General features: G+C 56.3%; 1 protein-coding gene across 1 annotated transcript; it reads right to left on the reverse strand.

The window, feature by feature from the left end:
* Positions 1 to 5,960: 5,960 nt before the first annotated feature.
* SLC32A1 (solute carrier family 32 member 1) lies at positions 5,961 to 9,741 on the reverse strand. Its single transcript, XM_066330573.1, has 2 exons — positions 8,936 to 9,741; positions 5,961 to 8,148 (listed from the first exon to the last, which is right to left on the reverse strand). The coding sequence occupies exons 1-2, from the start codon at positions 9,305 to 9,307 to the stop codon at positions 6,961 to 6,963; spliced, it is 1,560 nt and encodes a 519-aa protein (XP_066186670.1). The 5' UTR covers positions 9,308 to 9,741; the 3' UTR covers positions 5,961 to 6,960.
* Positions 9,742 to 15,072: the final 5,331 nt, after the last annotated feature.

A 15,072-nucleotide genomic window follows, 5' to 3' on the forward strand; every position in this document is an offset into this window, starting at 1 on the left:
GCCTTTGATCTTGCCAAGGAATCCCATGTAAGTGCTGGGATATTCTCCCCCCATGTTTTGGAAAAAGGAGACAAGAGGAGACCACTGGGGATCAGGTTTTTATTCCAAAGGACAGCTAAGGTATGTTTGAGCAACACTTGCCACTTTTTATGCCTCTGTTTCTGTAAATATGAATGTGGCAGAATATTACTGATCTCTTGTAAAGCCATTACATCTTCTGTGGAATAAATTCCTGAGGTTATTATTGCCATTAAATTAAGCATCTGCGACTTTTTTTTTTTGCTCCCAAGTGCTTTTAAAATGGAGGCACAGCCTCAGTGAATAAATAACACACCGTTGGAAGCAGCCTGACTGTATTTGGCCCCTGCTGGCCAGCCTTGTCCTTGTGGAAGGCTCAACTATTCTGCTTGCTGTCCCCTCTTCTCCTTCCCAGCAGCACTTCAGGACACATTACAGCCTGTGCTTGAGTGCCTTAAAAACGAACAGACAAACAAAAAACAACCACAACCCCCACAAAAAACCCTAAAAACCTGTTTTTGGGGGTGAGTACCTCTTTTCCTCTGCAGCACAGGTCAGTGTGACTGACACGGGGCCACCACTCCTTGCTCAAGCCCCAGATGTGCCCAGCCTGGTGGGGAGGGCAGAGAGGCAGTTTCCTGGCTGGATTGAGCAGGGCTTAGCAGCCCAGAAGTGGCTCTGAGAGCTGCACTGCCCACCCCCAGGCCCCTCTCTGCTGGCACAGCACTGGCTTCATCGGGAGAAGCTGTGGGTGCAGTGTCCCTGGGAATGCCTCCCCCTGCCTGCTCCATCCCTGCCAGCTCCAGCTCCAGCTCCAGTGCACGGGATCCATGTTTTCCACCCTTTTTATCCACCTGCAGATCCTGGGCACCAACTGGTGCTGGGATGGCCAGAGATTGCCTCCAGCAGAGTTATACCTGCAGGATTCAGTGAGCAGCCCAGTCCAAGGTGGGCTCAAGGCATTGCCAGGACCTGTGAGCCCTGTGCAAGAGCAGCAGAACCATCCTGAAATCTGCCAAGCCCAGCTGCATTCCCCCGCTCTGGAACTGAGCAGGAGCAGCCCGCTGTCCTGCCAGAGAGGGGGTTGGGAATTGTTGAAGGCCGCTGGAACCCCCTGAGCCTCACCAGGCCTGACCTCAGGGACTCTCACAGCCCAGGAGACCACAGGGAACACAACCCGAAATTGCTGGTGTAAACTTCAACTTTCTGGTGCTGGCTGCGAATCCCAGTGGAGCCCAAGGGTCCTTTCCGTGTGCAGGTGGCCCAGGAACATGGGGACACGCAGCTGGTCTCTGCTGATCTGCCAGCTCCTGAACTGACCCAGAGCAGGGACACTCGTGGGTGCTCCCCATGGAGCTCACCCAGGGACAAGCAGAGTGCTGGAAATTCCTTTGATGAAAGTTTCCTGGGGGAAGCAGAGCTAATGCCAGAAATTTTCCCAAGTGGTTTGCGGGGGCACCAAAGATCGTCTCCTCTCTGGACTTCTCCACAGCTGGGAAACAACTCCACTGCTGGAACTCAACCACCTCCACTTCCAGCTGCTGGCCCTGGGGAGCAGCTCTTCCACAGGCCAGCCAGCTTCCTGGCAGTAAGGCACAAGTCCTTCACAAAACCCTCTGCAGCTCCCGAAGGGCTTCAGGAACTGATTAAAAGAAGGGAAAGTCGCGATCATGGCAGAGAAAGCAAACGGCCATTACCTGCAGACAGGGCTCCCGGGCTCCGGCGGGGGCGGACGGGCACCGCTCGCTCTCGCTGTGGGAAGCAGCCTGCACCGCTCTCCCTCCCCGTTGTTTTTATTTTGGCAATGCAGTCTGAAGGTCGAAGGAAAAGTCTGAAGGAGTGGCTTGTGGCAGGCGGTAAATTATTACCCCGGACCGCTCTCCGAGGGGACCAAGGCACGGGGAGCTGGGCTGGGAGAGGAAAATCCCTCCTCGGGGGGATTAGAGGGCAGCTCGCTGGCAGGGAAGTGCAAAGGGTCAGAACAAAGTGCTCTGTTTGCCGTAGGCTGTGCTGGGTCACATGCTGGTCCCAGCAGAGGTAATGAGGCATGGGTCACCTCCCAAACTCCAGCAAGACCTCCTGGCTGTGGACATGACCTGTTGCAAATCCCCCAGCAGCCCACAGACCTTGCCAGACAGGAAGGAGCTGGGTAGAGGGGAGCCTTGCCTTCTAGCAGTGCTGAGGGGCAAGAAATCCAGGGACTTTTACATGCTTGATCTGTGCAGGTGCAACAGTCCTATCGCCTCCCTTCTGCCTCCTGTGTCCCCCACTCTGTGGATGCTGGGCCACTCATGTAGAGGAAAAACCACCTGAGAATCCAAGAAGGACCCAGACCCATGGGCACATCAGAACTAAACCCAGAGGAGCAGTCTTAAAGCCAAAATCTACTGCCCTCCATGCCCTCCCCAGCTTGCTCCATTCCTCTCCCTTCCCCTCTGCAGGAGCCCAGCACCAGTGGTCACTCCCAAACAGGAGGCTGCCTGATGAGTGTGCTGCTGGAGTCACTGGTGGAGCCTCCAGCTCCTCACCTGAAACACAAACTCCAAAGCTGTACAAAATCAGTGGATAAAGAACATTGGTGTCACCATCAAAACAAGGATTTTCTGAAATAGCCTGGAATATGTGATATGGAGTATCCAAACTTCATGAGACTGAGATATCCAGCTGCCTGCACAGACAAGGTCTCTGGCTCCGTGTGTGAGGAGGAGGCAGAGCCACACCTGCCCTCTGCACACAGGAGGAGTGGGCTCCGCCCTGACCTCGCTCCAGCTGCCACCGGTGGTCCCGTGGGGTGGCACAACTGTGTGGATGCATGAGGGCACCAGAGAGCTGGTATTACCCTCATGTCTCAGGAAAGAAGCCCAAATAGAGGTCCCTGTTGTGTTTGAGGAGTGTAAAGACACAGAGAGAAATAAATCCATTCCCTGGCAGTGCAGAGAGGGCCTTTGTCTGGTTTTCAGAGTGAGAAGGTTTAGAGGATTGTTGCAGCACATGACCAGAAGCTACCAAGCACAGACAAAAGCCACTGGGAACACAGATCAGACTTTGCCATCGCCCTGGCTTTTCAGAAGATTTTCAGAAGATTTGTTCAAGTCAACCCTGCTGCTATTTTGGGGGTTATTTTCCTCATTCACTGCATCCCTTGCTGTCAGGGCTGCACATGTCCCGCACTCCAAGGCTTTCAGCGGCACCAGCACAGCATCAAAACGTCTGCAGCGACGGGCTGCAGGTTCCGAGCCCGAGGCACGAGTGTTGCACCACCAGCCACGTCCGCTCCGGCCACGGACAAGTTTAGAGGACAAAGCCTGTGCTTATGGCTCGGCTCGCAGAGCCGGCTGCTTTCGCAAGGCGGGCGCACGTCAGCCGCCGGGAGCGCGGAGGGAAGCGCCCGAGCAGAACTGACAGCGAGACAAAGCCCGGGGCGGCTCGCTGGGAAATCGCTGGCTTTGCCACAGCTGAGAAGGGCAGCGAGGCAGGTGAGGAGGTGGCCCGGCAGCCCCGGGAGCCGCACCGCCGGCTGGGGCAGCGGGGGGACCGGTGCCTGCCGGGGCTCCTCCAGCCCGGGGCATCGCCCTGCCAGCCGGAGCTTGGCGAGCTCGGGGATCTGAGGTGCCCTTACAGGGGCTTGGGGCGCTCTCTGGTCAAGCTCCGCTGTTCCTCACCCTGAGGGATAGCAGCGAGGATCCCTGACCTTCCCCTCGCCGTCACAAAACCGGCACAAATCTTCTGACAGCCCCAAGTACAGCAGAGACCACTTCTGCTCGCAAGGGGAAGGGGAGAAAAAGTGCTGAATTAGGTTTAAAACCTCTGCAAAATTAAAACTCCATAAAACAATTTCCATCATTATGTACCCTGAACCAGAGAACTTTTGGCCCCTGTAAAGCAAAAAGACCAGGACACCTTAGTCAGTGAGCATCCTGTGTGGCGTGGCGTGGCTTGGCGTGGCATGGCACAGCATGGCACGGCATGGCACAGCATGGCACGGCATGGCACGGCATGGCACGGCATGGCACGGCATGGCACGGCATGGCATAGCATGGCACAGCATGGCACAGCATGGCACGGCATGGCACAGCATGGCATAGCATGGCACGGCATGGCACGGCATGGCACGGCATGGCATAGCATGGCACGGCATGGCACGGCATGGCACGGCATGGCATGGCATGCGTCCTTTTGCTTCCCTGATGGGGAGCACAGAGGCAGAAACACCCTGAGAGCACTATGTGTAAAGCCAGTGCGAACCAGAGCTGTCAGAGCAGTCTATTAACCTGCCAGGGAACCTCAGCTCTTATTCCCAGGGTGCGAGGGGATATCTCAGCGCTGCTCTGGGCAGGGAGATGGGCTGGATCTCCTCCCACCCTGGCCCTTTATCATCGCCCTGGGGAGAAAGTAGAGCTGGAACAGAGAGCTCAGGGCAGAAGAGCAGCGAGCCCCCCTGAAGAGAAACCCTTCATGCGGAGCCTCCGGGCCGGGCACATCCCTTCTCCCGCTGTGGATGGATGGATGTGGGGTCTCTGGGCCCGGCTCATCCCGTGTCCCGGCTGTGGATGGATGGATGGATGGATGGATGGATGGATGGATGGATGGATGGATGGATGGATGGATGGATGGATGGATGGATGGATGGATGGATGGATGGATGGGGCGGCTCCGGGCCGGGCACATCCCTTCTCCCGGCTGCGGATGGATGGATGGATGGATGGATGGATGGATGAGGGCGCTCCGGGCCGGGCTCGCCGTCGGGCGAGGGCGCTGCTCCGCCGTGGCGGCTCCGGGAGCGGAGCGCACGGGGAGCGGATCGGGCTGTCGGCGCCTGCGGCAGGGCGGCAATCACGGGTCACCTGCATCGGGGTGGGAGCAGGGGTGATGAGGGTGAAAGTGGTGAGGATGGAGGTAGAGGTGAGCATGAAGATGATGGGGATGAGTTCGAGAATGGGGTAGGACGCTGCTGGACGTTCCCAGGGGGCATGGAGGGAGATGTGGCTAATCAGGAGGCAGGCTCCCCATCACGATGTCCCCCACCCTCACCCACCCCTGTCCCCACACGGCATACTCCCCACGGCTCCCCTGTCATTTTCTTTCGGAGGCTGCCCAGAAAATCGCCCGAAATGCGTTTTTCCCCGGGCACACACATCCCCCGCTCCCGCCCGCAGCCCCTTTCCCAGCTTGTGCCGACACCCCGCTCCCGCCCCCGGTACCGCATTGCGGAGCTGCCCGCCGACACCGGACCGGACCGGACCCGGCGGGCGAGATGCGGGGACATCCCAGCGCTACCGGGGCTCGACGTGTTTGGGGGGCAATAACAGGAGCCCCACGGGGACTTCAGCTGTGCCTGCGCTGCGGGAGCGCTGCCGATGGGTCCCCCCATCCTCATCCTCGCTGTATATCGGCAGTGGATGGACAATTAGTTGTGGTGGCCTTTAAAATTGTGCCAATCGAGGTGTTTTCGGTCACAGGATTGGAGTGTGGGGCTGAGCTCCCCCGCGGTGGCGGCTTTGCTGGCAGTGGGGATCAGCCTGACGCTCCACATCCGTGGGCAGGGTTTGGTGAGTTTGGATCAAGCCAGGGGTACACCCAGCCCTTTATTTCGTTTATTTCTCCCCCTTTGTTTGTTTGTGAGGGAATTTTTTTCCCTCCTCTTTCACAAGAACAAAAACCTCGGGATGCATCAGCAAACTCCGATCCCTGGAGTCTGAGCACTACGGGGGAAAGCAAAACTGTGAGGAGTGAAAGCAGCCCCACCACCCCCAGCTGTAAGATGACCCCTTCCCAAAAAACGTGTCCTACCTCTTTCAAACAGCTGAATGCCGCCTCCTTCGGAAAGCCGGCGCTGCCTCCCCTTCGCCTGAGGCTGTGTTGTAGCCCCGACACAGGGAGGATGAATCTCCCTCTGCCCCTGCCCTGCTCCTCCGAGCCCCCCACGAACCAGGCCAGCAGCATCATCTATGTTTTCTCTTTATTGTTCGATATATTTATGTACCACATTATATGTTAAAGATAGATTTTTTTTTTCTGATATACATTTTTCATCTTATTTACCACAATGACACCACACGTACATTGGAAACAGCTCCACGGATCTGGTAGATTGCACAGAATGAATTGTGTCGTAGTTTTGTTCCTGTAATCCCGAACGACATCAAATCCAACCATATATTATTTTTTTTTTAAGCTTTTCATAATTTAGAAATAACAATTGTTAAAACGAAACGAAACATAAGTCACCGAGAAGTGGACTCCAGGGCTGCGATTTCAACCAGAGGACCGGAGGCAACACGTTTGTATCTGATGGGAAGCGCCATTCCTCGGTGCGGATTCGGATGGAAGAATCGAGCAGTCCTGACATCTATGTGACTACGGTGTAAACATTGCAGGTAAGCGGCATCGCCGGTCGTCAGACGCTGCTTGGGCTTGTTGGGCTGGTCGGTACAATCTGGGTCTCATCTTACATCCATCTCTCAAAGTGTTAAAACAAAGGTCCCTGCTCCCGGCGGGCGCCCCCGGCCGGCTTTGCTTCTGTCTGCGAGCGCGGAGACGCAATCCCATGGGATCGGCACCTGTGTTTCAGCTGCTGAAACACTGAATTGCATATCTGTGAGGAGTGTTGAAAACTGCGACTGTTTCCCAACAGGCCGTTTGTGGGGGGCCAAGCTTCAGGCAACGAGTGAGGAGATAGGAGTGGGGCACCAGATAATTTCCCTCAAAAAAATCTAAATAACAAAAAAATAGATTTAAATCTGAGCATATTTAAAAAGACATCAGGGCGAGCACTTTCATCTCTTCTTATTTTTCTTAGTTTCCTTAGCAGATTCTGTGACATAGAATTTGTTGGATGCACGTAACGAAAATAATGACTCTCTCCATTAAAGGGATGCAGAATTATTTGGCTATGCGGATGTTTGATGTGATTCTCTTCCTGCACCTGACTCTGGCCCCTCCTTAGTCTTCAGCATTGGTTCTGAAAGCCTCTATGAGGCCTTCTAAAGAGTGGATGAACCCAGAGACGCTGCAGATACCGCCTATAACGAAAATGGCAACGTCAAAGAAGACATGGTGCCACAAGAGCTTCCTCCACAAGAGTTTGAGGTGGAAGAGACTGGGGAGCAGGAAACAGAGCCCTGCGCCTGTGAGGCTCCCAGTAAGACCCATCAAGAGGGCAAAATGGGGGACATAAATAGCCATGAGCAGAGTGAAAACTACCAGGGCACATCTGAGGGTGAGTCCCCAGGATTTGAGCCGCCCGTCACCCCCATAGCAGTTGGGGAAGAAAGCCCTGTTTCCATCTTGGAAAAGGGACCGCTCCAGGACCTCTACAGCTGCAAAGAATGGCAAGGGGTACGAGAGCAAGGCTTTGGCCACCAAGAAAATGTTGACTACTGCCCTAATGGTGGATGGCAAGTTGTCTGTAATGACCTCCTTGGTCTCATCAGCCCAGGTCAGGTAGGCGACCAAGGCAAAGAGTCCCTTAAGGATGCAAGCTGCAATGTGAGTCCAGTTCATCATGCAGTGAAATTCCTTGGGGTTCTGCATGTTCCCCTCCAGGGAAGGCAGAAAGATCTGGGAGGTGTAGCTGAAGACAATGATGCCAATGGAGATAGGGAACTTCTTGACATCAATGTAAAACTTGACTTTCTCCCAGGCCCAGTCACGCGCCCTGGAGAGGCAGTAGGCGATCACCAGGATGTTGATGACAAAGTGGGCTAACGTGCAGAGCAAGCTGAATTTGGAGACTGCCTTGAGGTTCTTCAAGAACGCACAGGGCAGGAGCACTGCCGTGGCAATGATGGACCACGACTTCTGGGAGACGGGCAGGTTGGGGAAGCTGTTGTACATCAGGTTCCCACTGACCACCACGTAGAGGATGCAGGTCATGACCAGTTCGATGATCTGAGCCACGTTCACGATTCTGCCCCCGAGGGTGGGGAAGCGGGGCGCGCAGCACGCGTTGGCGATGTCCACGTAGGAGTCTCTCACCCTGACTATCTCCCCATCCTCATTCTCTTCGTAAAGACAGGCAATAAGGATTTTCCCAGTGTAGCAGCACACCACTGCAGCGAAAATTATTAAAAAGAGTCCTAGGTATCCACCGTGAAGGATGGCATAGGGCAGGCCCAGAACAAACATCCCCTAGAAAGAGACAAAATGGAAACGGTGTTGTTGGATCCTTAGGGGTCCAGGCCCAGGGCTGAGCACTCAGCTGCACCATGGGGATCACGTGTGAGCTCTGTCTGCCCACGCACAGCACACCCACGGGCGGTGCCACAGTCACGCCACGCAGCGCGGCCACACGTGGTGACGCAGCCCTGTCCCTGTGACGTGCCACCCCCGCGGATGTGCCACCCCCGCGGTCACACCCGTGCTGTCACACCCGCGTCACCGTGCCCCTCAGCACCCACAACAGGCTAGCAAGGCTCTGGTGCCGGGGCTTTGCCCCAGTGTCTTCCTTCTCTGTCTCCAGCCCCTCTCACTGCACCAAGATCTCCATAGCTGGGGACATCCAGAGGGCTCAGACGGGGCCCACCCCAGTGCAGCCCCAGCAGCAGTCCAGTCACCCCCGGGCCCCTGTCCCTCCTTGCCCGTGACCCCATCACTGCAGCGTGACTGGGCTGGGGCCTGGGCCCCTCCCCGGTGCTGTGCCCTGTTCAGGGGTTGGGGGGCAAAGCAGAAAGCTGGGTTGGGATGTTTATTTTCCAGTGGTTTTAGATCTGTTTTCCCTTTTCTTTTCTTTCTCCCGCCCTGTTATTCTCCTCTGTCTTTTACCGCTTTTTATTTCTTTTTTTCTCCCGTTTTATTCCCTTTTCCCCCTTTCCCCCGCAGCCGGTTTGCGATCAGCCCCGGGCTGCTGGCCGAGATACAGAGCACGTATCAGGACCGGGTCCGGGCGGCGCTGCCCGGTGCCCCGCGGCGGCCGTACCTGGATGGCGTTGGTGACGTTCCATCCCGCCTCCCATGCCGTGATCTTGGGCTTGCCCTGCCCGGAGAGCTCGGAGCAGGCCTCCTTGGAGGCGGAGGGCGGCAGGGGCCCTGTGCCGTCCCGCTGGTAGTGGATGTCCCCCTCCAGGGGCGGCTCTCCGCCCTCCTCGCTGCCCTCGGACTTGAGGATGTCCATCTGCAGCCCTTGCCGATGCTCCATGTCCAGGTCGTCGCAGTGGGCGAAGCCCACCGCCTCCTCGTCGGTGGCCGCCTGGAAGCCCATCCTGGCGAACATGCCGCTCATCTTCGCCTGCGATTTGTGCGACACCGAGGTGGCCACGTTGGAGAGCTTGCTGCGGAGGAGGGTGGCCATGGCGGCGGCTCTGGCGACTCCGCTGCTCGCGGACCCTCGGAGACGCAGAGACCCGACGGGGCGGGCGGGCGGCGGGGCGCTGCAAGGGGCTTGGTCGCCCGGCGAGGGGCGGCTGCGGGGAGCTGCTCCGAGCCGCTACCTCCGTGTCCCGGCGCAGTGCGGGCGGCTCCCGGCCGGGATGCCCAGGGGCATGACACCGCTGCGGGGGGAGCGGGCCCGCACGCCCCGCCGCCCGCTCCGCGCTGCTCCGCGCCGCTCCGCCGAGCCCCGCGGCGGGATCGGGGGCCGAGCCGGGCGGGCTGGGGGCTGTCAGCAGCCGGCGGATGTCAGCAGACGGGCAGCGCAAGCCCCTGGCAGAGCGCGCAGCGTCTCCATCGCAGTGCGCCCACCTCGCGGAGAGAAGAGGAGAGGGGAGAGAATTGCTGCATTTCTGGGGGAGGTACCAGCCTCCTCGGCCAAGCCCAGCCTCCCGCACTCCCCCCCGCCACCCCCCGCGCCCGCCGGGCCCCGCCAGCAGCGCCGCAGCCCGGGACCACCCCCGGCCGGCTCCGCATCCCCTGCGCTGCCCGCCCTGCCCCTCACCTGCCCCTCACCTGCCCCTCACCTGCCCCTCACCTGCCCCTCACCTGCCCCTCACCTGCCCCGCAGCCGCCCGCAGGCCCCCGGCCGCCAGCCCCTTCCCCACGGAGAAACAAAAGAGCCCCGCTGAAGAGGCGGACAGGCGGCTTTCGTCAGGTTCTTAACGGGATTTTCCTCCTCGCACCCCCGTTTTTTTCTTTTCTCTGTCCCCCGAAACGCGCGGCCCCATCGGAGGCGGGGGCGGCCTGGGGAGCGGCCGCTGCCCTGGGGACACAGCGGTGCGGGTCACCCGCGCACAGCGAGCCGGGGCTCAGCTCTCTCTAACGATTCCTGGGATCCCTGAGCTCCCAAAGCGGCGGGACGAGGGGCGCAGGTCCCGTTTGGGGCCCGCAGCCCGGTGGCACCGCATGGCACCGCACCGGGACCGCCCGGCCGCGCCGGGCACCGGCACCCGGGGGATGCTCCGTGCAGAGCTCTCGGCCCCCACCAGCTAAAACTGAGCTTCTCCTTGCTTTAAACAAAACACCGATACTTTCGGTTTGCTTCCAAGCGCTTGTGTTCGTTTGTAAGTTAAAAGCCTTACGATTTTTAGTTTATTTTGAATTTTTTTTTCCGAGGTGAGCGGCCGGCACAGCCGACAGCGGCAACGGAAATCCCGGTCCTGTGCTGTGGCACAGACAAGTGGAGAGCGGCGGGGGGGCGATGGCATTCGGGGGCGGTGTGTGGGCAAGCACGTCCCCTCTGCGGCGGCAGAGCCTTTGAATCGTTGTTTAAAAAAATGTATATACATATATATATAAATATATATGTCCTTTAAAAGGTGTGGGGAGGCAGGGATTTCTGTTTCCTTTGCTGCTTTGGAAGGCAAAAAAAGAACATTATTTTACTACAGATAGGAGGAAAAACCACCACTAAATTATTTCCTGATATCGTTGTTGAGGGAACAGGGAGGGAGCGCTCAGGCTGCGGTTGCGGGTGAGATGCGGTACCGAGGAGAAATGAGGAAAAAACCACCCCATTTCCTAAGAAAAAACCTCTTAAATAACCTCCTTAAATACCTTTTTAATTTTTTCCCCAGCCACAATTCAAGAACAAATTTGGTGCAAAGAGGCTGAAGGACGCAAAAAACCCAGAAAAACCCCTAAAATATCCGCGTTGAGGGCTGTACCCCTAAGGGGTGTCTCGGCCGCTGCTCCCGGCGCAGGGATGGGCGAGCTGCTTCTGCAGCTGGCCCCCAAAACTGGGGATTTTTTATGGCAGCGGTGGAGGAGGGCGACCGAGCGTGGCGCATCCTTGTCTTTGCGTGGGAATTATTACATGTCAGTGCACAGATAGGTCGAGGAAGCCGAGCGGGGCACGGCTTCGCCCCGGGTTTAGCAGCGTCTTGACGGGCTGGGATTTCACGGGCAAATTTTAAATGGCAAAGCTCGGGCCGTCCCCGCTGCCCTCGGCAGCCGCAGCCGCCGTTTTGCCTCTTCACCGCTCGGGAAAATCTGCGCTACCCCGGACACCGCGAGGGATTCACCCAACGATTTCTTTTTTATTATTATTAATATAATTTATTTTTCTTTTTATTCATCCTAAGACGAGTTCGTTATGAAAGAAGACGTGAAGGAGCTCTGCTTCTGGAAGCTGCAGGGGGCATCAGGGAAGAAGGAACGAAAATACATCCAAAGCTCTGTCTGGTGCGTGATTATTTCCTCAAATAGCCCTGATGCATCCCTGCCCCGGCACCCCCGAACGGCTGAGAGATCCAAAATGGTCCCAGCAGGCATCACACCCCATCCCCGGCCAGCAGCCCTCGATGCCAGGGAGTGGAGGGAGTTCCACTGGGGGACACCCAGCTGACCTTTAAGGTCCTTTCCAACACGAGCCTTGGGTGGAGGAAATGGGCTTTTGGCTCTTTATTGAGCATCCAGAATGTCATGGATGTGTCGGGCTCGGGAGACATCTCTTACAGAAAAAAAAAAATCCCTAACCTTAAAAAAAAATCCCTAAAGAAAATAATATTTTAAAAACCACAAACAAAAACGGAACCAAAACCACCACCACACGCAAAAAAAAAAAAAAAAAAAAAAAAAAAAAAAAAAAAAAAAAAACACCTTCACCAAAACGATAGAAAACCAAGCAAGCAAGCAAGCAAAAAAAAACCCAAAACAAACAAACAGAAAAAGAAACCCGCCAACAATAACAACAAAAAACCCCAAAAAATTAACAGTAATCAAAAAAGCCAAAACCAAGCAAAATCCCCGTCCCCCCCCCCCCAATAACCAAATAAGCAAAAAACTCCAAAGAAAAAAAAGAAAAAGAAAGAAAGGAAAAAAAAAAAAAAAAAAGCCACCGAGAGCTTGAAAATAAGTGCAGGATCTCGGGGGCGGTGCGGGGGCTGTCCTGGGGCAGGGGCCGCTTCTCGAGGGCCGTGGCACCCTCCGTTCCCGGCGGGTTGGGGCTGTTCCTCCGGCCGGGGATGGCCGGGCTCGGGGCTCTCTGCTCCCGCTCCTGCCCGGGGCTGTGCCCCCTCCTCGCCCGGGGACCCGCACAGCTCCGGGGGCTGCCGAGCCTCGCCGGGGGCCCGGTCAGTGAGGAGCTGGGGGGATGCTGAGGGTGCTGTGGGGTCAGGGGCGGGGTGCCGCTGTGTCCCCCCGGGTTTAGGAACCCGCACCCTCCTCCCCTGTCCCCGCTGTCCCCGCCCCCGCCACCCCCTGCCCGGCTGGGGACACCCACCCGGGGTCCCTCTGCCTCCGGGACACCGGCTGGCTCCCGGCCCGTTTCCAGAAGAGGGAGAAAAAGATTTTCTACAGCCGCGGCTGGAAAAATTAAAAAGGACTTTCTCCCCTCTCCCCACCGAACTATTACTGGCGGCTGAAATCGGGTGGAAAGCACAAAAATAGGAGCGGGGGCGGGGGGAAGGGCTGCGGGACAGAGAAAGAGAGAGAGGAAGAGTGGAAAATCCGGAGAGGTGGAGAGAAGGGTCGGGACATTTACCTTGGCTTCTCTCCCCATCGCTGCCCGCGGAGCGCCGGGGGAGGCTGGAGGGGCGGACGGACGGACGGACGGAGGCTGCAGCGTCACTCCCGGGCTCTCCCGAACTCCCAATTAACCCAGGCAGGAAAGATAACGGTGCCAAACCTTATCCAAAGGTTAGCGGCTCTCAGGGGGGCGTTTGAGCTGCGAATCGTTTTCAAGCCGAAGCTCAAAGGCGAGAGCGAGCCCGCGAACGAGCCGCAGCTTTCCGTCTGCCAGCTTCGATCCGGGGCTCAGCACAATTGGCTGTCTCTGCAGCCGCTGCCCAGGCGGGCTGAGGGTCTCCTGTACCCCCCGAGCAGCCCTAGGGGTGTGCAGCCCTGCTCCTGCCAGACCCCGGCATCCTCCCCAGGCACATCCGAGCCCGGGGAGCACAACTCTGCCTTATCTCTGCAGACCAGACTTGTGAGGGTTGTGGCTTATTAAACGGAGGGAAAAGAGCTATTTGTGCTCAAAAATCAGTTAAAGCAAGGCGGGAAGGCCAATCCTGGGTGTGTTGTCTTTCTAAATCCCTCACCAGCAGCCGCTCTCCGGGCTGCTGGGCAGCACAGCGCGGTGCCAGTTGCAGGAAGGTGCAGATATTTTGGAGCAGGATGGGCATCGCTCCCAGTTCACTGCTCAGTCAGGCTCCCAACCCACAAAGGATTTGATTCTCATGGGTTTTGGGGGGCTGTGAGCTCCTGCAAACACACCAGACTGCAAATGGTGACCATATGAAAAAAGGGGTGTGCAAATCCTGAATGTTCACCTTCGTCCTGCCCTGCACCACTCAGGAAAAGAGTGGGTGTCCAGATGGAGGTGTGCAACCCCCTGATTCCTGCTCAGACCCCTGCCCTATGCCACGATATTCCCCCACATCCCTCTAACCTGCTGCAGGGCGCCTCCAGCACAGCCGCCAGCTGCCGAGACAGGAAGGCTGAGGGGCACCTTGTGCCCAAAGAGCCAAGAAAATTCCATAGTCACATCTGCCCGATGGACAGAGCTCACACAGGCCAGCCAAGGCATCCCTGGAGCAGCAGCCAGCCCTGGGGACAGGTACATGTGCACACAGCGAGGGCATGGAATTGTCCCACCTTCCTGCAGCAGTTGCCAAAAGCAGCTCCTGGGTTTCTGGGCAGGCACAAGCAGGAGAGGCCACACAGCAGTGCCCTTCATCCCAGCTCTGCCTCCTCATCCTCACCGCCCTCGGCCGCCTGCCGGGCAGCTCTGACAGGATAATGAAGAGTTGCACGATATACTGTAAAAAGGCAATTAGATAAACTGCTGGATTGGGACCAGCTCCCGTGACCTAGTTAATAGCTCTGGGAATTTCGGGAGGGCGGGGAAGGAAAAGGCACCGGTGTCAGGACGTGGTGAGGGGGCTTTGGAGGGGAGGGCAGGGGGCAGAGGGCTGCTGGAATGTCCCAAGCCTTGGGTTCTCATTCTGGGTGTGTTTAGAGCTCAGCAGCAGCAAGAAGCGAAAGTGAAAACTCTGGGTGTAGAATCACAGACGCTGCTGCTGGGGTTGTGCTCGGGCTGTTGGGGCTGAATCCACAGTCCTGTGTTCAAGACAAAGACAGCAGCAGCCACACTGACAGATACTCTGCAATAAAAGAACCATAACAGAGGGAAATCCAAAAGCAGAGTCCCCAGGAGAAAGCTCGCAGTGGATGTCCCCTCTTTATTTAATTTTTTTTGAACTGAACACAAAATGGCTGCCTAAATTATGGACTCATTAAAAAAAAAAAAAAAAAAAAAAAAAACAAAAACAAAAAACCCACCATACATGTTAAGGATTTGGAATATCATCATTTTCGGTTAATGTGTATTATGAAAAGAAAATTTTGCTGTGTGTAAAAATAAAAAAAGTTTCTTGATTTAATCCCATTATTTGCAAAATAAATAACTTCTGATCTGTAATTTGGGATAAAATTTTTATATGAATTGCTGTGATTTCCATTTCCCAGAGAGAAGAGCCTTGATAAACCATTATCACCTATAAACTAAAAATTAATTGGCAATTTGAACACAACACATTCCCAAAAACATTTTTAATAGGTTGGAATTAAATTTAACTCATTGTTTGTCTTTATGTTTCACATCAAAATTAAGTGGTAGATGCTGGGTACCAAATTCCCAACTCACTACTCTGTGGTATTGCTCCCACGAGCCTAACAGCATTT

The sequence above is a fragment of the Sylvia atricapilla genome, chromosome 16 (assembly GCF_009819655.1).
Source record: "Sylvia atricapilla isolate bSylAtr1 chromosome 16, bSylAtr1.pri, whole genome shotgun sequence".
Classification (NCBI taxonomy): domain Eukaryota; kingdom Metazoa; phylum Chordata; class Aves; order Passeriformes; family Sylviidae; genus Sylvia; species Sylvia atricapilla.